The sequence below is a fragment of the Microtus ochrogaster genome, chromosome 5 (assembly GCF_000317375.1).
Source record: "Microtus ochrogaster isolate Prairie Vole_2 chromosome 5, MicOch1.0, whole genome shotgun sequence".
Taxonomy (NCBI): Eukaryota; Metazoa; Chordata; class Mammalia; order Rodentia; family Cricetidae; genus Microtus; species Microtus ochrogaster.
Genome location: NC_022012.1, coordinates 61,717,779 through 61,740,661, shown reverse-complemented (window position 1 = coordinate 61,740,661; position 22,883 = coordinate 61,717,779). Strand labels below are relative to the sequence as shown.

Genomic DNA, 22,883 nt, shown 5'->3' with positions numbered 1-22,883 from the left:
GCCTGGTCTACAGAGCTAGTTCCAGGACAGACTCCAAAGCCACAGAGAAACCCTGTCTCAAAAAACCAAAAAAAAAAAAAAAAAAAAAAAGGATTGGTTTCTTTGTTTCTAACTCATTTTACTTCGGGTCATATGCTTGAAATCCCTTGTTATTGGTCCTTATTCTCCATTGTTTTTATGTAAACTAGCTCTGCACAGCCTTTTAGTGTTGTTTATGATGTCTTTAGAAAAGACCCCCTTGAGAGGTTCGCAGAGATACATTAGATGTCACAGAAAACACTGTGACAGAATAACTGAGGAGATCAGCTTAGAGGAGCAAAGGCCATTTTGGCTTCTGGTTCTAGAGGTTCCAGTCTGTCTTGGACCTCTCATTCTGGGCCTGTGATCAAGCTGACTGTCACTGTTGGAAGAGCATGGCAGACGGTGTAAGTGCAGACCCAAGGATAGGATTCCCTTCAAAGGGAAGCCTTGATGACCTATACTGCCCGTCAGGTCTCACTGCCTACAGTATTCAGCACTTCTCAGTAATCTAGTCAACAATGAGCCCAGCAATGGATTCATCCATTAGTGATGTCAGGGGCCTCATAATCCGGTCGTTTCCCCTGAAGCCCTAACTAGGAAGCTGTTCGTGAACATCTTATCAGACCAAAAGATTCTCAGTTTCCCTCGTGATTTTTAAAGCGCAGAAGAAAACAACAAAGGGCTTCACCTCTCGGTATGTCAGAGATGAAATGTGTCCCTTGCCATCTGTAATAAGAATAAGGGTGGGGGCAGTCTAACTTGGTGCAACCTCTTCTCTGGCTGGTAAAATGCACCTGACTAGTGACCCCAAGCTGTTATCCTGCAGTGATTCTTGATCAGTTATGCAAAGATACATGAAGGATGCTCGTTGCAGAATTGTCAAGACCGGGCATCAGCTCGTCTCCCATTCATTAGGAACAGGTTAAGCAAGAGAGGGGTCAAACAAACAAACAAGAAAGTTATGTTGGGAGTGGTGGCACAAGCCTGCACTCCTGCATGCAGGAAGCTGAAACAGGAGACTCAGGTGTTTGAGGGTAGCACAAGCGAGTAACAAGTTCCAAGACATACCAAGCTGTACAGTGGGAAACAAAGAAAAAGAAGAGTTAGTTGTGTCTGCACCAGCCTGTGTCGAGACATTGACGCCTTGGCTATGAGAGACCAAAAAAAAAAAAAAAAAATCCAATTTGTTTTGCTTTATTTTTTGAGACAGGGTTTCTCTGTGTAGCTTTGGAACCTATCCTGGAACTTGCTCTGTACACCAAGCTGACCTCGAACTCACAGAGATCCTCCTGCCTCTGCTCTGCTGGGATTAAATGCTGGGATAAAGCACCACCGCCGCCCGGCAAAAAACAAACGAACATAAATAGATAAAATCCAACTTTTAATTTTCTGAAATAACAATAAAAATGATGATCCTACTTTGCAAGGAAGAGTAACTGCTGCGCGATTTCAAGGGTTCTAGGATAGCAACCAAGAACCCCGTTCTCTGTGTTTGTCCGTTTTGCCACCCGCGTCTGAGCAGCTCAGTCCTCAGGGTGGCTACCTGTATGGTTGCAGCAGCTCCAGGCTGTACATCCAACACTAGAAGACATTTGTCCATTGCATGAGCTGAAGAAGAAAGGGGCTTTCACCTCAAAGCTTAGTGGTCACAACTGTTCCACATCCCATTTCCCAACTGGCCGCCACACAGAGCAGTGAGCTACCATGATCAGCTGGGTCCTGGGGAACTCTTCACCTAGGGCTGGGGGTTGGACCAGCTGCTATGGGTACCCTGGGAGATGGGGATGGATACTTGCTAAAAAATATACTATACAGAAGAGCAAGGCGCTGGACTGGACTTTGAAGTGAGTGGACATGGCAAATTTGTAGGTAAATATGTATATTCATTATGTTTATAATATAGATGTACACACAGAAGATGTTAGCTGGGAAGTGGTAACTCACTCTTTCCGAACAGACTGCTAAGGGGCAGAGCTGAGAACAGAAGGCGTTGGGATTGCCTTTGTTGCAGCTACTTCCCTGCAAGACTTCTGAGAACTTGCCAGTACCATCCACCGCCACTCAAGCATAACTGGTGGGCAAGATGTGGAGGCAGCATCTCTAGCTGGAGCCAAAGAAAGAAAGACAACACTGGGAAGGCTCAGAGTGTCTGCCAGAAGAAAGACTGGCACTTAGTTCCCCAAAGGGAGCACGTGTTTTATTGAGCATTTTCCTCCTCCCTGTGAGATCAAGGCAAAAAGTAATGCAGGAGATGAGCATTACAGTCCAGTCAGAGGACAGGGCCGTAGGCAGTACTAGCAGGCCCGTAGGCCTAGGGGAGAGGGTTAGAGTGGAGTGTCCTCTTTTACACAGGAAGCCCCCGTGAGTCAGCATGGTCTCAAGTTCCTAGGGTGCTCTAAGTATCTTACATCGTCCCTGTCTGATCATGGCTGAGCCAATAGCATTTCATTATTTTTACCCATTGACCCTCTACTGCTGCCCTTGTCGTTTGGCACAGTGTCCGTCCCTAACCTGGCTACGGGGCAGAGAGCTCGGGCCTGCACATGCTGGGCACTCACTGGGCTGAAGGGCTTTTGAGTGCAGGCTGCCCACCTGACTCCATGTTAATTCAATAAACGTAATAAACTTGATTTTTAGCTTTAAGTTTCTTTCAGGTGCTTTGAAAGCATGTTATTTTACTATTTTACCTAGCAAAAACACAAGTAGTAAATCGTGCTAAACCTGTATCAAAAAGCTTTTGCCTTGCTTGATGCGTATCTCTATGCTTCTGCATTGGCCAGACTAAATACGACGTTAGTGTCACGAGGCTTTGAGGGTAGGTGTTCCTGTGTGTGCCTTACTAATCACCAAACGGTTTTCTTCCGGTGTCTTTCAGATACGAGGGTGAAAGGATGGTTTCTTCTGGACAATTACATTCCTACGTTTGTCTGTTCTGTCATTTATTTACTCATTGTGTGGCTGGGACCAAAATACATGAAGAATAAGCAGCCATTCTCTTGCCGGAGAATTCTCGTGGTGTATAACATTGGACTCACCTTGCTGTCTCTCTATATGTTCTATGAGGTAGGTCAGTCACTGACGAGGGCTTCCGTCCTCTGTGCTGCTCTTCTCAGTTGTGTCCCTAAGTGAGGAGAGGCACCTGCTTCGCTCAGCGAGACAACTGGGCAGCTAGTCTATAAATGCATTTGGAGGAGGTTATAAGACTGATCTTTAACACACACGCGCACACAAAAAGTTGTTGGTACAGATGTTGCCTAGAATACCTAAAGTAGAAGCCTTTGCTATTGATTCTTTGGTTCCTCGTGTTTCATGTGGCATTCAGAACTAAACTAAATATCCTCCAAAAACATTTGTATGCGTGCAGAATACCGTCTGGAAAGTGAACAAAACGTGAAAAGCAGAGCTGTGGGCATCTTATTATTAAGTGCTTAATAAATGCTTGTTTCTCATGTGGAGGTGGAGGAGGAAGGAAGTGGGTGGTACTCTGGTAAATTCTGTGGCAGTTCAGCCTTTGTTCTGACCTGGTAACTTGTCGGATCTCACAAGTTTTGTTTTTGAAGTTTTGCTGTGCATATTCATTGTACATGGCACTGCGTTAACACAAGGGTGCTTTTACATGACTATACACCATCAGTATAAGCTGATTTTAAAAGCCCTTAAAAGACACATGAATGGTAAGATCCTCATTTAGAATTCTAATGGTCCATGTGAGTTCAGGCCCAATAATTTCTTTTACATGACTAGAGTGTTCAAATGAAGTGTTTTGCCTTTAAAGGCAAATAATCAGATGCAACATTTTATTTCTCCCTATTTTGCAAGGGATAATAATACAGCCTGAAGGAAGGGAGAAATTTTTCTCTATTGGTAAGCCCAGGCTGTGCAGCCAGGAAGGAAGGGGGAAACTGTCCTCTATTGGTAAGAAGAGTTTGCGTCTTTGGGCAGGACTCTGTTCTCCAGGCTCACATTAACCTATTCCTAAATCCCCTTGGACAGAGAATTCCTGTCTATACACAAAATGGACATCTTTGGATTCTCTTATTATGGCTTTTATTCTTCAGGGGTTTGTAGAGAAGAGGATGGGGTAGATGGTAAACTGCGGTGGTGACCTTATGGCTCACAGTGAGCGGGGATGTGAATTAGTAGACACTCCCATGACCCCCGGAAGAGACACAGCTGGAAGAGCTGACCCCTCGTGTGTGCACTCCCACGGTGTAGATGGTGTAACGGGATGAGAACAGCGCTAGCACTGCTTCATGTTTGTTTAACACTCAGAGAAACGCTTTTTCTTTTCTCTGAGCCATTCCAGAACCAAGGCAACTTAGCCTCCAGGATGGAGATTAGAGACCTGGAGGCAGGGACCGTGCATGGGTGTGACTCCTGGCCCCAGTCCTGGGCAGATTGCAGGTTCCAGAGCAAACATTTCTCACATAATTAAAGACAATAGAGTCATTTCTGTAAGGAACCCTCTATAGACTTTAATGTTGGACGTAATATGTTCTAGAAAAATAATTTAATAATATAAGGTGATTGAGTTTTAGAGAACCTGAGCGTTTGCCTTAGGGGCTGTTTCGTGTTTCACAAGCCCCAGCGACTTAGCCATTATGCACCTTAGCTGTGTGTACAAACATCTCTGGAGTAAAGAAGAGAAGAAAATTGCTGGATAAGCTGACAGTCTGGGCATCTGATGAGGGGCTCCTGGACAGCCCCTGTGATCAAAAGCCCAGCTCTTCCTCTGGCTGGTGAGGATGAGGGAGTTCCTTGAGCACTGTCTCAGCCCATGTGTAGGGAAGAGATGTGAGAAACACACAGAGGGAAAGCCTGCCCTTAGTTCCTAAGCTGGCAGGACGTGAGGGGCAGCACACAACAGGCAGCTGTTATGTATTAAATCAGGTTGTGAATGTATATTCTGATCACTTATGCCTGACGGATAAGCCTGTGCTTCTATCGCTCCAGCGTGATCGTTGTATGTGATTGCTGTTGTTCAGTTCTTCATCAGTGATAGGACTGTAGTGTGCCCCTTGTCAAGCTCGGGATTTCAGTTCAGTTCCAGGTTTTTGGTTTTTGTTTTCTGGAACTAGCGTTTGTATTCCATTGACTAAGAAGACACAGTAGGGCAGCCGTGAAACCTTAGCTACTAAGCTGAGGGCGTCATGAAGCCCATGGGGTTGCATATCCATCTCTAGTTACCTTCCTGCTTATTGACATATTTGCGGCTGTAAAGAATTTTTAGAGCAAATAGGTTTCTGCCTTGACAACTTCCACATCAGCGCAAGGAGAAGGAATGGCTGGGTAAAGGAAAGCAAAGTCTGAAAAGAAGGGGTGATGGGGGCACAGAGGAGGAGCCGCAGAAACGGTGAAAGGGGTGAAGTAAAGGCTGAATCAGTTTTGAAAGCGAAACTGGCTTAAAATGTAGAAGGCATATAGGTATATTTATAGTCTATGCATTTGGTGGGGGCAGAGGTAAAAGGAGAAAAAAGGTTGTACTTTCAGTTATCTCATTGACCTAATGCTGGTAGCCTGGAAAGACGTCAGATTTTCCTGGTTTTTGAGTGTATTTGAGATGTAGAATGTATTAGTTTGAAAGTATTGGGTGTTTTAGATTTGACGAAGGCACTGCACTACCTGGCATCCCAGACAGTGGTGAAGATCTGAATAACGCTCCAAACTGTAGAAGAGAAACCATTTGCCTTGTTCCTCGGTGTTGTGAACCGGCTCTTACAAACTATCCATGTCAGGGTTCCTGGTGAGAACCCCGTGGTGGCAAATTCTAAATGTCAGCTTGATTGGATTAGGGACCATCTCGGGCATTAATGAAGCCTGCTTTTCCACACGTTCCTGGAGAGGTTTACATGGGGGCAGGGGAGACCCATCCTGACAGTGGATGGCAACATCCCTGACCTGAATTGGGGCGGTGGGGAGGGAGGGACACAGATGAGTGATGGCCTTCCCTTCCCTGCTTCCAGAGTGGAGCAGGCTGCTCCGACTGACCAAGGAGGGAATGCCAGGATAAACACTTCCTCCCTCAAGTTGCTTTTTGTGAGGTGAAAGGAACCGATAAAAAAATAAAACAAGAACAAACCCTGCCTTCTTGATACCAAGTGGCTTTCCCTTATTCTCTGTTTCTGCACCAACTGGAGCTGCATTTCCCTGTCAGCGCAGCAGCAAGCTATCAAAGCGACTTCTGCACCTTTGTTACAGTGTTGCAGAAGGTGTCTCTCTCACAGGCAGCCACTCTGTTCTAAGGTAAAGCTGTTTTGATGTGTCTGCTCTTTTCCCATTATGCCTCCGACCTCCGCCGCCCTGCACGGAGAGGATCTAATTGTGTAGTTTGATGGAGTCTCAAAGGGCATGTTCATCTTGCTCAGCCTGTGCTTCACACACTGATCCTGGACTCAGCAGCCGCTGTCAGGGAGGCAGGGTCACAGCCGTACAGTGCCTTCGCCGCCTTTGGTCACCCTAGGGTTGCTTCTCTTTGGGAAGATACACTCTGGACTCAGGCTGTCCTGTTCAGCTCTGCCTAAACCCCCAGCCCCAGCCCCAGCCCCTTCCCTGCCCCTTAACCTCTTCAGTATCTGTCCCCAATTGAAGGGCTTTCATGGTACGCCCATCAACATCTCATTTCACCCCAGCCCAGACTCACAGACACCTGTAATGAACAGGTTCCCTCTACTTCGTTCCCTTGCTCATTTTGCTTGTTTGTGCCACAGAAGCTGTCCTTGTATAGCAACACAGAACAGCCACCTTCCAGCACCACATTGTTACCCTGTTTAATAACCAGATATAAATTACAGGTTACAAATGATTACTTTTTGAGTATGTCTTTTTCTCTAGCAGCTGTGTGTAGAACTGTATGTTGGTGGAAAATGTGCTCAAATGATCTTTCCAACATCAGAACATTTAAAATTTCGTGTAAAAAAAAATTATTCCTGAGAAGACAGGTCTGGTTTAACACAACACCCAAGCTTATTTTTTATTTCCCCACCAGTCCTGGGCTTCCATACATCTGGGTCTGAGGCAAGCCTGAGGCGCATGGAACCCCGTCTCAAAACAAAACGAAGTCTCCTCTGGCTGCGTCTCTGAGGTCATGCTTCTGAAGTTACAATTTAACCTATGTATTCTTTTTAAACTTTGAAACAAAAATGTTGGTTGAATGTCCCAGATAAGCATCCCATAGTAGCATTGCTGGGGTTGTAGGAGATGAGTGTCTTCCCCCAAGTGTCCTAAAGATTATGGAAGAACTCGAATACAAACTACAGCTAGGGGGTAAGGGGGAAAAAAAGCTTAACTTTCCTGGTTGGTGACATTGGTAGAGTTGGGTGTGCATCGTGTAGCTGTGTATCCAACCTGGGTGGCTTCTGTCTTGGACCAGGTGGCCAGGAGTTCATACTGCCTTTTCTTTGAACTGTGCTTTGAAAATCGTGGTCTCAGTTGGAAAAGTGGAGGATGCAGTGTGTCAGGGCGCTGCAGCCTTCTGTCCTCTGTAATTGGGAGCCGTTAAGCACGTCCCTCGGCACCTCTGAGTTCTGCCTTGACTGGGGCTCTGATGTGGCCAGAGAGCAATAGCTTCAGAAGTATATGCCAAACTGTCTTCTTGTTCTTTTGGTTCAGGCTTTCCTAAAATAGATAAATGTTATTGTGGGAAACAGGATTGGAGAAAGTTATTTTGTTTCCCAGAATACTTTGAAAAGGGTTTTTGCTCTCTGCCTTCTTAAGGAGGGTGTAGAGAAGTTGGCTCAACTGGAGAGACCAGTATTTGTAAGAAAGCTCTGCTAGGTATGCCCAGCCTTTTGACATTGTAACAAGACTTTGCCATCTACAAAGTTCACACCATGAAATCATTAACACACCCCCCCCCCCCAGTGCAAAACAACCTAATGTTGTCACTACATTTATGGTTTTAGGTTGGGGTCTGTTCATAGCTAACCTGGGGTGCACAATTGTAGGTTGGACATTGCTGGATCGTTGCCCAAAATTGGTGACATTTTGTTCCCTTACAACTGAAGTTCCTTGTTCAGAAAAACTCTACTGAGGGATTATAAGGGGCTAGTACGTGCCCTTCAATGTAGCTAAAGCTCTCCTGGGAGGATTGCACGTAGAGAGAGGAGGGGAATCGAATCGCAGTCCAAACTCCTTCTCTTTCCTCTCCCAGGAGGGAGGGAGGGAATGCCTTTGCCAGAGAGGAGGCCTGAGAACTGATTCTGCAGACTCCTCAGAGCTAACCCTCCCTCCTTCCCTCCCTCCCTCCTTTCTTCCTTCCTTTGTTTCTTGATAGGGTCTCTCTTTGTAGACTTGGCTGGCCTATAACAGAGATCCTCCTGCCTCTGCCTCCCAAGTGCTGGGATTAAAGGTGTACCATCGCGTCCTGCCTTACAAGTCCTTGATTAAAGCTGGGCTTTGCAAAGCAAGACTGAAGTAGGTTGGCTGGAGAGTTTGAACCTATGCAGAGGACACTGGCAGGGGCTCCTGTTTCCATCTTAGTTGTAGATTCTCAAGTTCCGGAAGCAGACATAGCACACGTTTGGCTAGAGTCCTATCAGACTTACGTGGTACCTACCCAAAGGCTCTGCACCCGACTTCCTCATGTAATGTTCTGTCTCCTTATTCCTGTCCCTTTTTACTGTATGAACTGTTTAAAAAAAAAAAAAAAAAGGACCTCCAGTATAAGAGGGCGGGGGCTGGCACTCAGGAGATGCCAGGCATACCCGCTTTGGGTTAGCCTGTTTGCTCTGTGCTAACAATTTGTCATGTGCCCAAATGGTCCTTATGTGTAAACAGGGGAGTGCCTTCAGCTGTGTCCTTGATCATAAGAAGGAAAACCACTTCTGAAGGGCGTGGGTGTGAAAGTTTCTTCACGGGCTTCCTCATGCTCTGGACCTGAGATTTCTGCTTGAAAGCCACCTACCAATGTGCCTCCATTCATAATACCACCCTAAGTGACCTGCTGTGCTGTAGAGGAAATGGGTACATTTGGATTCAGAATGGCTTCTGGTTGGTTATAAATCAGGTTTCTGCTGAGGAGGGGTAGATACAGGTAAAGGTCAAATTTCCCCCAGCATCCTCCATGGAGAGACTAGTCAGAAACCCAGAGACAGGCCAGAAGACAGAGGGGCCTAGAACGGCCGAGGGAGGTCCCCATGTCATTTCTGAGTCTCTTTCCTCACTTAAAACGCTCACTTTTGCCAGGTGCAGAAGCACACATGTCCCAGCAAACAAATGTGTGAACCGTCTTAATGGCTGTCTCAGGCTGTGACATTGTTGTGTTCAAGTTCCGAGAGTCGGTTTGCATTGCCCTTGCCCCTGTCTCTGCTCAGGGAATGATCTCCACGTAATTCAGCCACCTTTAACTTTCCAAACTAGACCACCCTTCTGAACATCTTGAGGCGCTGGGGTAACGGGGTGTTAGAGCCGTGAGGAAAGAGCTTTTCCAACTAGACACAAGTACGTCAAATGACCTTGTTTCCTCAGAGGCTCTGGTAGCGTTCCAGGAAGTAACTGTGCCGAGGTTATGCTTCATCTGTGATTAGAAGGCAGACCTCGCCATTAAAGATCTGCTCCCTGGTTGCATCACCGGGACCTCGCTGTGACTGAGGCTCACCTACATTTTTCTCCAGGTGAAAAGGTGCACAAAGCCTCCATTGTCTGTTGAATGTGTCTCCTAGGAGAGAGGGAAGCTGCTCGCTGTGTTTTGATTACAGCTCTTCACATGCGCCTGGACTAATTAATAGAAAGCACACATGGCTTTATCTTGGCTACTCAGGGAAGGCCACGCCAGTAATGCTCTCTTTGTTGTCCTTGGACCAGTCAGTGGTACAGGGAGTGTGGAGATAGAGGCCACTGTGGCCTGCTTTGTCACTCGGAAGCAGTCCCTTAGCTGAGTCTCAGAAGCTCGAGGTAGATGGCAGTCCTTGCAGCGTGTCCTTCCTCTTGGGCTCTCCTGCTCCACCGCTGACGTACAGCATCATGGCGGTCTCAGTGGAGGAATGCCGCAGCTACAGCGGCCTCCACAAGGACCTGGAGGGGGGAGAGTGGTAGCTTCAGGCCAAGAGTATGGCCACCACTTAAGCCGCTTCTGCTGGATATAGCTGACTGATGCTCGCAGAGCTCACCACCCAGTGGCCACACTGGAGTTTGAGTTCTTTATCCTCCAAAGGTGCTTTACGTAGAGATTTTCCTCTTTATCCCAGGCCCTAGGAAGGGGCAAGTAAGATTTTCAGTTTCGTTGCTTATTGAAGGAAGTCCCACCTGGATTCTTCTAGAAAGAAACATGAAAACGAGGTACATGCCTTCCTCGCTAAGAGGCACCTGAAGAATTTAAGGGGTAGGCATTACCCTTTTTCCTACAGAGCAACCCCACCCTGTACAGGGAGTTAGATGCAGCCCTCGGTACCTGAGTAAGTGTCGTATTCATGGTCAGCCAGCCCAGGGTACCAATGCTGGGAAAAAGTGATGGTAGGGTCTAGAATCTGACTTTTTTGTTGTTCTGGGTTTTTTGTTTGTTTGTTTGTTTGTTTTTTGTTTTGTTTTTGTTTTTTGAGATAGCCCTGCTATTTACTTTGTCTGATGTGGAGCTTCTTAAATAGACCAGGCTGACCACAAACTCAGTGAGATCTGTCTGCCTCTGTCTCCCAGGGGAGATTAAAAGTGTGTGCTCCCACACCATGCTAAATGTGATGCTTTTAATATGGTAAAATTTCAAAAGATACAACAAATGAAGATAATCACTTTAGCCGGTTTTTATTATACACATTTACCCTCATGGGAACTTGACTTCATTACCTGTGACATTTTGACAAGGAGCACTCCCTTTTCATGTCTCAGATACTTAGCGTTACTGTCGTGGGATGGAAGGCGGAACAGTAATCAGTGTCCTCTGATGACATGGCCCTCTCTCCAACTGGGTCTCCTGCAGACACCACACCCACCTCCTCACCCTGCTTTCTGGTTCCCCTGTTCACCCCTGCTTTGTATCTTGAGTCTTTGAAGTTCTAAAAAGTCTGTGAGTGACGGACTTAACTGTCCTTGAAAGATGACATGGGATCAAAAATATATCCACACCTAGGATGCTACCTCATGGTGCCAGTTTAGAGAAAATAGTATTGGGTGTGGTCTGCTATGAAGTCTAGCATAGAAATTATTTAGAAAACTTGGACAGGAAACCTCTAGAGAGAATTTCGTCCACCCTCACTCGGGAGGTGAAAACCACAGTTCTCCCTGTCCGACCTTCCCAGCCCATAGCGCTCAGTCGCTGTGTGATGCTATTCAGAATCCTGTGCTGTTCTTTGACCTATAAACTCTGACTGTTTTCATGTGGAGAAGGTTACAAACGGAAAACAGCAGAAGGGAAGTTAAAAGAAACATCAGACATTAAACTCAGCACCCGTGTGAGCATACAACGCTTGGCATTTATTTCTCACATCCAATTGGATGGAAATACAACCGTGTGTCTTCCTAGCCTTATCCAAGCGTGCTACTCACGGTAGGCATCTGTATGTTCACCAGGCTGAGCAGTTGTCTCAAGGGCAGTGGGCCTTGAGCCCCCTAGATCCTGGTTCTCAGTTACCCTATCCCTCCAGCACTCTCTCACTGAGATCAGTATCCCGAGACCACCAGCTTACAGTCTCAACCACACACTGGATTCTCTTGAACTTTACGAGAGGCCCCTTGAGGTTCTGTTTCATAGTCAGGGTGAGGCCAGGGATTAATAATTCTTTAAAAGCTCCCAGGGTGATCATGCTATGCAGCCTCAATGGCACCCACAGTTGTTCCTGATTTCATGTCGTGAGAATCACCTATTCAAATACTGGTAAAATCATAGCACTCAAGGTGGAGGCAGGAGGATCATTACCTCAACCTATGACCCTGCCTCTCTTCCTACACACATACCCCACATCGGGCTTTCTGCCCATACATTTCAGAGTCAGGAGATCTAGGGTAGGGCCCAAGATTGTTAAAGGTTGCTGGGTGGCGTCAGCTCTGCTGCTGGGGGACAATGCTTTGAAGCAGCATCATTAGAGTCTCAAGAATTTGTGACCCCATGATCTAGGTTTTAAATTCTGAAGAGGTGGGGTAGTTCAAAAGTGCATTCCTCAAGGGTCCTGGATGCTGCTGGTGGCGCTGGACGGGGGTACACACTTAGCAGGTGACTGGGTCCTTGTGTGTCTCAAGCTTTGCTTGAGATGAGACCTAAAGCATGCCGCCTCAGCACCTGGCATTCTATGATCATCAGGAACACTCAAGATTGTTCTAGACTGTAGAAGAAAGTAAACACACTTGGAGCTGTGGTTTTCATAGACAAATGGCATCCCATGGGTGTGAGGAACATAGCAGGTGGGCACCGTGGAAAGAGAGTAATTAAAATAAACGTTTTATCCCTACCACTAGAGCAGATCTTAAGGTCTCATCATAGGCCACTCGTCTCACTATGTGCTGGTGAGGAAACGGGTTCTATAAGGGAGCCAGTGAAAACAGCAGGACCAGCAGAAGCTTGCACCCCAGTTCTGGGGTCCTTCTGTGCTGCCACAGCTCTCTGCAGATGGCTAATCTGTGAGTACAGAGGATGGCCCAGCAACAGAACAGAAAGTGGCAAGGAATAAGAAGAATGTACTACATTGCTCTTAGTGTTTAAAGTGTAGTTCCAGTCCAGTGGTCTTGGTACTGGCAATTTATGGACTTGTTCGAACTACAAATTGCTGTGCCCCCATTCCCTGAATAGCCGGTGACTGGCACACTCCCATCAGAGTGCCCTCAGGTTTGCAGAGTTCAGGTTTAGGGAACGTGCATAAAGAGACAGGATGACACCTTGGACTGGCCTGTGCTGGCTGAGCCACCAGGTGGAGAGATTTTTTTGAAGGCAGCAGCCTGGGAGTGACTTCACGCTCCTCTTCAACCTTCCTGAGTGAATGAAGGGGAAGCAGCAAGGGTTAAAATGACTGTTTTACTTGAGCGAACTCGCCAGTGTAGCCACAAGTAACTTTTCGCAAACTGATGAAGTTGAACAGGGCCCTGATACAGTAACAACTTGTTCTTCTCTGTTTTAGCTGGTGACAGGTGTGTGGGAAGGCAAATACAACTTCTTCTGTCAGGGAACACACTCGGCAGGAGAGGCAGACATGAAGGTACTGTTTAAGAGGTGGGGGTGGGTGGGTGTGTCTGGGTGTTTCTGGTTTTTCAATAAAGAACTTATACAAAAGATGAAGGAGACCATACCCTCTCAATCCTGATCATTTCTGTTGACGTTTTGAAGAGGGAAAGAAGGAAGTGCTGGGTGTGTGGTATGAAGATTTGAACAGAAAAGGCATAAACAGAGTGAAGAACTTAGGCCTCTCCCTCTCTGAAGAAGCTATTGTGAGCAGTTGACGAGAGAAGATTGTATTTACCAGGTTTCAGACATACACGAAAGAGATCGTTCAGATTTAAAGTCACTCTTGTAAGTGACTTTATAATAACATAGAATAAGCCCTCTGGGTTGTGACAGTAAAAATAAAATCCAACTTCCACTCTGAGAACTGGAGTTTTAGGCTGACAGTCAAAGTTCAGCATGGCCTACACTACCTCTGGACATACCGGTTGGTGCTTTAGTTTGGATTAGTTTCACTTTGAGGTAGGGTCTTTTATAGCTTCAAATTCTGTGTGGCTAAAGATGATCCTGACCTCTCAATTCTCTGGCTTCTGCCTCCTAGTCCTGGGATTACAGGTGTGCACCTTCCTGTTCTTGTTAAGAGTGTGCGAGAGTTCCAGAGCCCTTTGAAGGCATTCCCTGCTGCTGTTTCAGGGTTCCCAGGATAGCATGTTCATCCATTAAAGGCGCCCAATAGTGGCTGGAGCCCAGGCTCTGGAAGGCACCAGGAGTCAGTGGACTCGCTAGCTTTATTTTTGTGTTGGGTATACGTGTGTACGACATGTCACAGGTGACATCCCAGAATCGCGCTGGAGATTTTATAAACCATAAACCCTTTGCTTTTAGGTCATCCGTGTCCTGTGGTGGTACTACTTCTCCAAACTCATAGAATTCATGGACACCTTCTTCTTCATCCTCCGCAAGAACAACCACCAGATAACAGTCCTTCATGTCTACCACCACGCCACCATGTTCAACATCTGGTGGTTTGTGATGAACTGGGTTCCCTGTGGCCATTGTAAGTACTAGGGTGTTTGGGGACATGTGACAGAGACAGACCAGAAGCTTAGACACTCAGGGAAGATGTTGTCTCTGTGAATTTCCAGATTAAGCTTTTGAATTTGTGTTCAGGCTTTTTTCTTTCTCTATTTATTATTATTGTTGTTGTTGTTTACACTGTGAAGAGTTTCATTGTGACATTTTCAAATCATTATACTTTTTCTCATTTGTCCCTCCTCCCACTACCCTCTCATGTTCCCTTTAACCCTTTTTGGTCCCCTCCTTTCTACTTTCTTGTAACATATGGTAGACTTAGTAATCCTAAGCAGAAAGAGCAGTGTTAAAGATATCGCAAGGTCCAGTCCCAGATTATCCCCCAGAGCCATAGTAACAAGAGCAGTTTAGTACTGGCACAAAAGGGGACATAAAGACTAAAGAGTAAAAGACAAGACCAGAAAACACGCAGCTACCACATAAGCGTTGACAAAGGTGTCAGCAGAAACTGTCATTGTCTTTTGAAAAGACAAACCCCAAACCCTACAAATCATTCATTAGTAAATGGACCATTGAATTCAACACACAGTTCATTAAAGGAACCGCAAATGCCCAATAAATACTTTTTAAAAGCGCTCAGTGTCCTTTAGCTACCAGGAAAATGCAAATTGAAACTGGTTTGAGAGCCTGTCTTGCTCTGGTCAGAATAATTATCAAGAGAAGGAATCTAAAACTGCCGTAAGATCCTGCTGTACTGCTCTTGGGTAACTAGCCAAGGACTCCAAGTCTGTATACCACAGAGATACACGCACATCCAGGGTTACTGCTGCTCTCTTCACCAGAGCCAACAAATGGAACCAGCCTGGGTGGCCAACACAGATGAAAATACACAGTGCACAGTGGAATTTTATACAGATAAAAATCATGGCATTTGTAGGAAAATAGAGGCGACTGGATGTAGCCGGGCTTTTTTTAGACTGCCAGCTCCCGAATAGTGTCACAGAGACTTGCTGTTAAATATGAATGACTTGCCTTAGCTTAGACTTCTTCCCAACTAGCTCTTAAAAACTTAACCCGTTTCTGTTAATCTATGTTCTGCCACGTGGATCGTTACCTCTGTTCATTATGGTGCATGGTTCGTCTCGCTCACTCAGTGTCTGCCTGGCAAATCTCTGCCTTGCTGATTCCTTCCCAGAGTTCCTGTCTCTGCCTGGGGGTCCCGCCTAGTCTCTCCAACCTAGCTGTTGGCGATTCAAAGCTGTATTAGACCCCTCAGAAGGCGCCTTGGCAGAGACACATCTTCAGCGTGTGGAAAAAGATTACCTCACATCAAAATGAAATGAAATACCGCATGTTGTATGTCATACGTGAACCTAAATATAAAATTGTATTTGTATGTGTTCATGTGTAGATCACAAAAGTAGAAAAAGGATCACGAGAGAGGAGGAAGAGAGCTTAAGGGAGGGGGAAGGGAACAGACGAGAACAAAGCACATTGACAGAAATGTATGAAGATTCCACGATGAAACCCGTTACTCTGTATGCTAATTTAAAATTGAAATAATTAAAAGACAAACCTCTTCAATAGATGGTTCTGGAAAACCCAGAAATGCAAGAGTAAATCACTGAAACAGGACACACAGATCTCTTGCTCCACTCAAAAATCAATCCTAAATGGGTCAAAGGCTTTTAAGTAAGACCGGAAGTTCTGAACCTGTCTGAGGAAACCAGTGGCTTCAAGACACAGAAATGGGCAAGGACTTTGCAAAGAGGACCTGGGTTGCTTTCAGTGAGTTTATGTAGCCGAAGGGCACAGAACCTTTCTCTTGCAGCCAGTGTCTTGATCTGTTCAAGTAAGAAGTCGGGGGATGGTGGGCAGATAAGTTGATTCAGCAGGTAAAGGTGTTTGCTGCCAGGCCTGATGGCCTGAGACCACCCATGTGGTGGAAGGATAGAACCAACTCCCACAAGCCCCCTTCTGTTAGTGTGGAAGGTGTGTGCCTGCTAAGTGATGGAATCCATCTCGTACAGTAGGTGTGTGCGTCAGTGAGCGAGACATTCATGGCTCCACCACACGTCATGAAGCCCCCATACGCTCTTACTGAGTGGGGCTAGCAGGGCGGTTTCCATAGCATCCACTCAAGCTTACTAGTTCTTTAAGGTTGGGTTTGGTGCTGTCAAGTGCATCTTCAGGTTTCGCTTAGGATTCCAGCAGATATCTCGGTCACATGATTTTTTTTTTTTTTTTTTATCTTGCCATTGAGGAATTTGAGAATCTTTGGATCGGCTCATGGGTCGCTCCCTGCCCCCCAACATGGTTGCTGATGAACTCTGCCCACCGAGACTGACGGCTCCCTTTGGTTTATAACGAGAAAAGATTTCCTAAGTGCAGTGCCTTTGGACCTGGGAGAGGAGTGAGACCCAGAAGGGAGGGTTGAGCTCAAACACTCTTGAGCTAGTGTTTCTCCCTCATCACCTGCGGATAAGCTTCCCGAAGTCTGCTAGGGACAGCCCTCCATTGATTTACATTTGAAGAATATTTTACATTTCAGGGTATCTCAGGACAGCTAGCCCCACCTGGCCCATTGAAAACTAGAGAGTGTACATGACCTATGCAAGGCTATAGGACCAGTTTCTGTCACAGCCAGGAGAAACTCCTACTAATATAACCCCGTGTGTCTGAAAGGAGCAGGGAGCTTTGGTTCATTATTTGCTGTTGATGCTGAAAGTATAAAAAAAAAATGATATTGTACTAAAAATTGGAAATTGTGATAAAATAGATCTTTCATCTTGAAGGAACTGGCTGTAGATTCTCTGTTAATAAAACCCTAACCGTAGTCCTGGGGAGTAATCATAACTTCAAAGTCTCCAGACCTCAGCAAAAGAATGGAAACGGCCTTCTTAGAGCATTCTGTCCATTGCTTGTCCTTTTGTCCTTGCCCGGTCTTCAGAATGGTACATCGTAGGCATCTGGGAGGAGAAGTCTGCCTCCCAGTCTGCCAGCCACACAGGCAGATGCCAGGTCTGGGGCACAAGTAGTCATGGGCCCTCCCAAGTGGGAAGTGACTTCTCATCACACGTCCGACTAGTCCGTTTGTTGCCCTCTGTCGAGAGGAAGTTCTCTACCTCCAAAAGTGTCTTGGATTTCCCCCACCTCTTCCTTACAGACCTCTAACGCGCCCTCCCTCTTGCTCTTGCAGCTTATTTCGGTGCGACACTCAACACCTTCATCCATGTCCTCATGTACTCGTACTATGGTTTGTCCTCTGTTCCTTCCATACGTCCCTACCTCTGGTGGAAAAAATACATCACTCAGGGGCAGCTGGTGAGTAACTTCGTCCCTGTGCCCAGAACTGGCTCCCTGCTGGACACAGTCCTCTTCCAGGCCATACTGTTTAATTGAATCCAGTTGATGCAGTTCAGGTTGTCATAGGCAGGTTCGGGGATGCTCTTGTTTCTAGAGGACGGGGAGACTGCTCTGGACTGGGGATGCCTCGAGTCTTGAGCTCCCGCCTTCGGGTCAGTCTTAGTTTTTACTCGTGTGTATATAAGCACACATAGTGTGCACACGTGTACCTGTGTATGCTCTCTCATTTCCAAAACGAAGATGAGAGCTGCTTATCTGTGTTGCCAAGAATTTCAGGGAGCCCTTCCAAGGTGCTGAGATCAGAGCCCTTGCAGCTTCCTAGACAGTGAGCCTATTGGCTGAGGTTCAAGGTGATGACTCTGGCCCCCTGGAGCAGGAGCACCCTGCGTGATGGGCCCTGGCAGAAGCAGGCCAGTAACGGTCTGGTCTATGATCCTTCGCACCATTGTTTCTCGAGCTGTGGCCAGTTGTCGGTATATCACGGTTCACCGTCCTTCCCCTCATGAAAGCTTCCTGAGCTAATTAGTAATGCTACTGTGTCTCCACACGGGTGTGTTTTTTTCTGGATGTCAAGCACTCATGCTAAGTAAATGGTCTCTCCCTTTTGTAGGTGAACACATTGAGGCAGGAGGCTAAGGCTGGCTGCAGGGACAGGAACTGAGCCCTCCAGCCGAGGCTTGCCACATCCCTTTGTTCCAAATGAATCTAATTTAGATTCCCCCTGAACCAATCTTGATTTTTCAAAATTTAAAAATAACAATCTGAGAAGCTTGAGCTCCTTCTGCGTTTGGTGTTTCATTATCACCTCTGCCAGCTGCTCGGAGGTCCTTGTTAATCTTTTTCTCACCTGTGAGAAAGGGTAATTGTTCTCTGGCCTCCTCTGGTAGCAGAGAAGGAAGGATGCAGAGATGGAGCTATGCCTAGTCACGGCTCTGGCAGACGGAATGTGGAAAAACACCTTGGGCCTTGACCTCCTGCTGGGCTCTGTGTTGTCTGCCTAGCTCCGTTTTTTCCTCCGGGGACTAGCCTTAAGAAATAGAGGGAAACAGAGAGCTGGTGGGATTTCTGAGATATCCCTGGGCTGGCCTCCTTCCTGTTGTTCCTCCAGGGGGTGCTTTAGTCGTCACGTGCCTTTAACAGGTTTGCAGCATGTCTCTGTGCAGGCCCACCTGTTTGTCAAGGTTGCCCATCAGAAGTCTGCTACAGAACTAGCATTGTGGCCAAGAAGAGTTTTCATGAAACTTTGACCACGTCAGAGTGAACACATCCTGAGTAGGAAGTGTGTCAGTCAGATCATGTGTGACACATGCAATCAGCGACCCTTAAAACACACTGCTCACTCCTCTCTCTGGTATCTCTTTATGCTGAGTCACAGAATTTTGGAGAAAGGTGGTTTTTTTTTTTTTTTGTTTTTTTGTTTTTCGAGACAGGGTTTCTCTGTGGTTTTTGGAGCCTGTCCTGGAACTAGCTCTTGTAGACCAGGCTGGTCTGGAACTCACTGAGATCCGCCTGCCTCTGCCTCCCGAGTGCTGGGATTAAAGGCGTGCGCCACCACCGCCCGGCTGAGAAAGGTGTTTTAATAGCTTTGAGGAGATAGGGGAGACAGACGTACAGGGGTTAGGATCAAAGGTGTTATCAAAGGCCAGCAAATGCTGGCTCCAAAACTTGGCTGGGTGCTCTGATCCCAGTCCCCTGGCTGGAACCCCGTGTGTTCTCTGCTACTGCTCAGCGCTGGCCTTGCTCCTCCAGGTCCAGTTTGTGCTGACAATCATTCAGACGACCTGTGGACTCATCTGGCGGTGTAGCTTCCCCCTCGGGTGGTTGTATTTCCAGATCGGATACATGATCTCCCTGATCACGCTCTTCACAAACTTCTATATTCAGGTAAATCTCATCCTGAGCTGATCCCTGACCTTCAGCCTTTCAGTAGGGCTGTGTGGAGCCACCGCTGGGTGCTGGCCCTGTGCTCTGCAGGAACCTTTGTAGGGATGGAGGAACTGCCCACTTTGCTCTCGATACTGAGACTTGGGCATCTTGGGACTCGGGTGGGAAATGCCACGTTTAGCGGGGTGCTTTTTTTCCTGCCCTCTGGCCTAGTGCAGAGACATAAAGAGGTGATTTTTTTCAGTCAGAAGTCTCAGCTCCACTGCCCTGCTTATTAGAGAGCTAAGTGACATTTCCATCAAAGCCCTCTGATGGAATTGAAACCTGTCATTTTGTCCCGCTCCTCCTACATGCCCACTGCTCAAGTTCGGGGCTTGAGTTTGGTCACAGGATGTGGTAGAGGTTTGTGTTCACAGACTGTCTCTTGGGCATCTGACCACCTGGCACACACTGATGATTCTCCTGCTTCTGTGGCCAGTGCCAAGTGGCTTCAGTCCCCACTGACCTGGGCAGGAGGTCAGGAAGAAGGGCAAAGGAAATGGGTCCTGAGGAGAGGCCAGTAGTGTGGAACAGCCCCGTGGAGGCTCAGCCACTGTTTCTCTTCTGTGCCTGTGACTTGGTGACTCCTGGTGTGCTGGGCCCTGACTATAGGACCTTTTTTTAGTTATTCCTGGCAGCATAGTACTCAGTACAAGAGAGCTGAGGTAGGAGCTGGGGCAATAAGAAAAAGGAATTAATGGCAAGCAATGGCTTGTGTGTTAGAGGAGCTACTATCCAGTGGGAGAAGCCAATGTAGTCACAGCCTGTCGCGCCACCACCTAGACCCTGTGAGGAGAAGCAGAATGGACATTAATTCTGTATTGTTATAAATGTTTATATATAAATGTTTTTATAAATTTCTATATAAATGTATTCTATATAAATGTTTCTCTTGTGGCCTAGGAGTCAGAGAATTTATAAGCTAAACCTAAAAAAAAAAACAAAACACGGAAGTGTGATTGCAGTAGAAAATGGTTATTTGAGCGTACGAGTTACTTGATAAGATTTATCAGATAAGGAAAGCAGGCCTCGTTAGTTGCAGCCTGGTACAGTTCTTCTCCTGGTTAGCCGGCACTCACCTGCCTTGTCCATTTCAGACTTACAGCAAGAAAGGGGCCTCTCGGACGAAGGAGCACCTGAAGGGCCACCAGAACGGGTCCATGGCTGCCGTCAATGGACACAGCAACAGCTTCACCTCCCTGGAAGGCAGCGCGAAGCAGAGGAAGCAGAGGAAGGATTGACACGGCAGAGCCGAACCCTGCAGACCACGGCGTGTGATTGTAAGCACAGTATGAGTTGTGCCCTGACGCTCGTAACAGCTGCTGTCACTAGTCTGGCCTACTGTAGTGTGATTTACGTAGGACCTTTCTCATCAGTTCAAAGTCCCTAGAATATGTATACAGATTACACAAGTAGGCAAACAACCTCTCACATTTCTGGGCTCTCCTCGACCCCTGCGCTAGACTGTGGAAAGGGAGTGTTATTGTAGTATACGACACTGCTGTTGCCTTATTAGTTCTAACACGATAGGTGCTGAATTGTGGTTCACAATTTAAAACACTGTAACCCAAACTTTTTTTTTTTTAAGTGTAGACCATGCATGTGATTGTGAATGTAAATTTGTACAATGTTGTTAACAGTAGAAAAACACACATGCCTTAAGACTTAAAAAAAAAAAAAAAGCAGGGCCCAAAGCTTAGTAGTTTAATTAGGGTATGTTTCAACTTTGTATTCATTTGTAATAGCTCTGTTTAGGAAAAAAAAAAAATCAAATCTGTGATTTCTGAAGCTAGAGTACGCTGTGTGACTCAAGTGTCCTGGAGATGCAGAATCTGACGGCACCTTCGGTTTTATAGTGGTGGCTTTTCATCAACAGGCCCAAGCCTAGTGGGACAGACAGTCAATTTAACTTTTTAACAGATCTTATTTTTTTATTTTGAGTGCCACTATTAGTGTGTTTAAAGAGGTGGGGAAAGGGTCCAAAGATGTCTTGAGACACTTACATATCTCTTGTTGGTCCCCCCACCCCCCCTCCTGAGTCAGGGTGACTATAGGAGAGTGAGCAGGCCACTTTACACTTCTGAAGTGCTGAGCGTTTGTATGCAGGAGACAGAAGTCCACTCTACTTCCCGCCATTTGGAAAGAGGAGAAGTACCTTTCAGGAAGGGTGACTAGATAGATGTTCATTACGTGACAGTCACATGGACCGACGATGGGGAACTGGTTACCTGGGTCCAAATTTTGTATTGTTTTTCTGTAGTGCTATTTTGACGTATACTTCCTTTTTAAATGTGCCTAATTCACCACGAGACCAGGAAGCACCTTAAGTATTTTGAGGTAAAATTAAAGACATAGCTAGAGCATGAAGGAACGGGCATCTGGGGAGTGATTGCTTATTCAGTGTAAAGCTTGGCAGCGTCTGTAATTTTTTTTTTTCTGCTTAGCATCTAAAGATTGGTTTAAAGCGCTTGTTTAAAAGTAACAGACTGCTTATCTTAAAATCGTGTCTCGTGCACCTGAGGCAGTGGTCATACAGATGGGGACTCTTAGGTGTGTCATTTTTTTTTGAAGTGTTGAAAGTTTAGCCTTTGAATACCTTCTGCATTGAAAAAAGAAATTCATGGAACCACTCACGACATATCTTAGCAGATGATTGACAATGTATAAACTAATTGTGGGTTTGATATTTATGTAAATATCAGTTTACCATGCTTTAATTTTGCACATTCATATTATAAGGAGCCAATTGGTCCTAATTAGTCTTGTGGGTTTTCTGTTTGGAAGGAGTTGCAGCATCTGTTTACATTTATCAAATTTAGAATGTGTATATTTGTGTGTGTCTTCATCCTAGGTACCAGTTTGCAGGTGTCTTTACGTATTTCAGTACAAAGACTATAACATTCAATAGTGTGCTGTCAAAGTGTGCTTAGCTCATCTGGATATACCCACACTGTTAATAATGTCTAAACATTAATCATTAAAACATTTTTGATTACCAGTTCCGTGTTTTCATTGTTCGATGGGCAGCCCGTTCCGAAAGACTGGAGGTTGGTCGACTCTATCACTTTATAGGAACTTAGGGAGTGGGTGTGAGTGACGCCGTGTGACAGTGGCTGTATTAGTCAGGGCTCTCTAGAGGGACAGAACATACAGAAGGATGCATACATACATCTGTATTTTAGATTGATTAGACTGGCTTACAAGCTGAGGTCCATCTAGCCCAACAATGGCTGTCTACAAATGGAAGACCCAGAAGCCAGTAGTTGTTTAGCCCATGAAGCTGGATATCCCAGCTGCTCTTCAGTGTGTACTGGAACCCCAAAGCAGTAGGATCTAATGTCAGTGAAGAAATGGATTTGCTAACCAGAGTGAGAGCAAGCAGGCAAAGAGAAGAGAGCTGCCTTTTTCTGTGTCCTTTTTATAGGCTGCCAGCAAAAAGTGTGGCCCAGATTAAAAATGATCT

The 22,883-nt window shown here is 46.2% G+C and overlaps 1 protein-coding gene across 2 annotated transcripts in view; it reads left to right on the top strand.

Annotated features, from left to right (window-relative positions):
- Nucleotides 1-22,418, top strand: part of Elovl5 (ELOVL fatty acid elongase 5) — a 63,156-nt gene extending 40,738 nt beyond the window's left edge. For both annotated transcript variants that reach the window (XM_005347598.2, XM_026779188.1), the window contains exons 3-8: nt 2,897-3,084; nt 13,059-13,136; nt 13,985-14,156; nt 17,331-17,455; nt 19,247-19,381; nt 20,518-22,418. In XM_005347598.2, the coding sequence (XP_005347655.1) occupies nt 2,897-3,084; nt 13,059-13,136; nt 13,985-14,156; nt 17,331-17,455; nt 19,247-19,381; nt 20,518-20,661 (842 nt within the window). In that variant the 3' untranslated portion in view covers nt 20,662-22,418. The remainder of the gene's footprint in view (nt 1-2,896; nt 3,085-13,058; nt 13,137-13,984; nt 14,157-17,330; nt 17,456-19,246; nt 19,382-20,517) is intronic.
- Nucleotides 22,419-22,883: the final 465 nt, after the last annotated feature.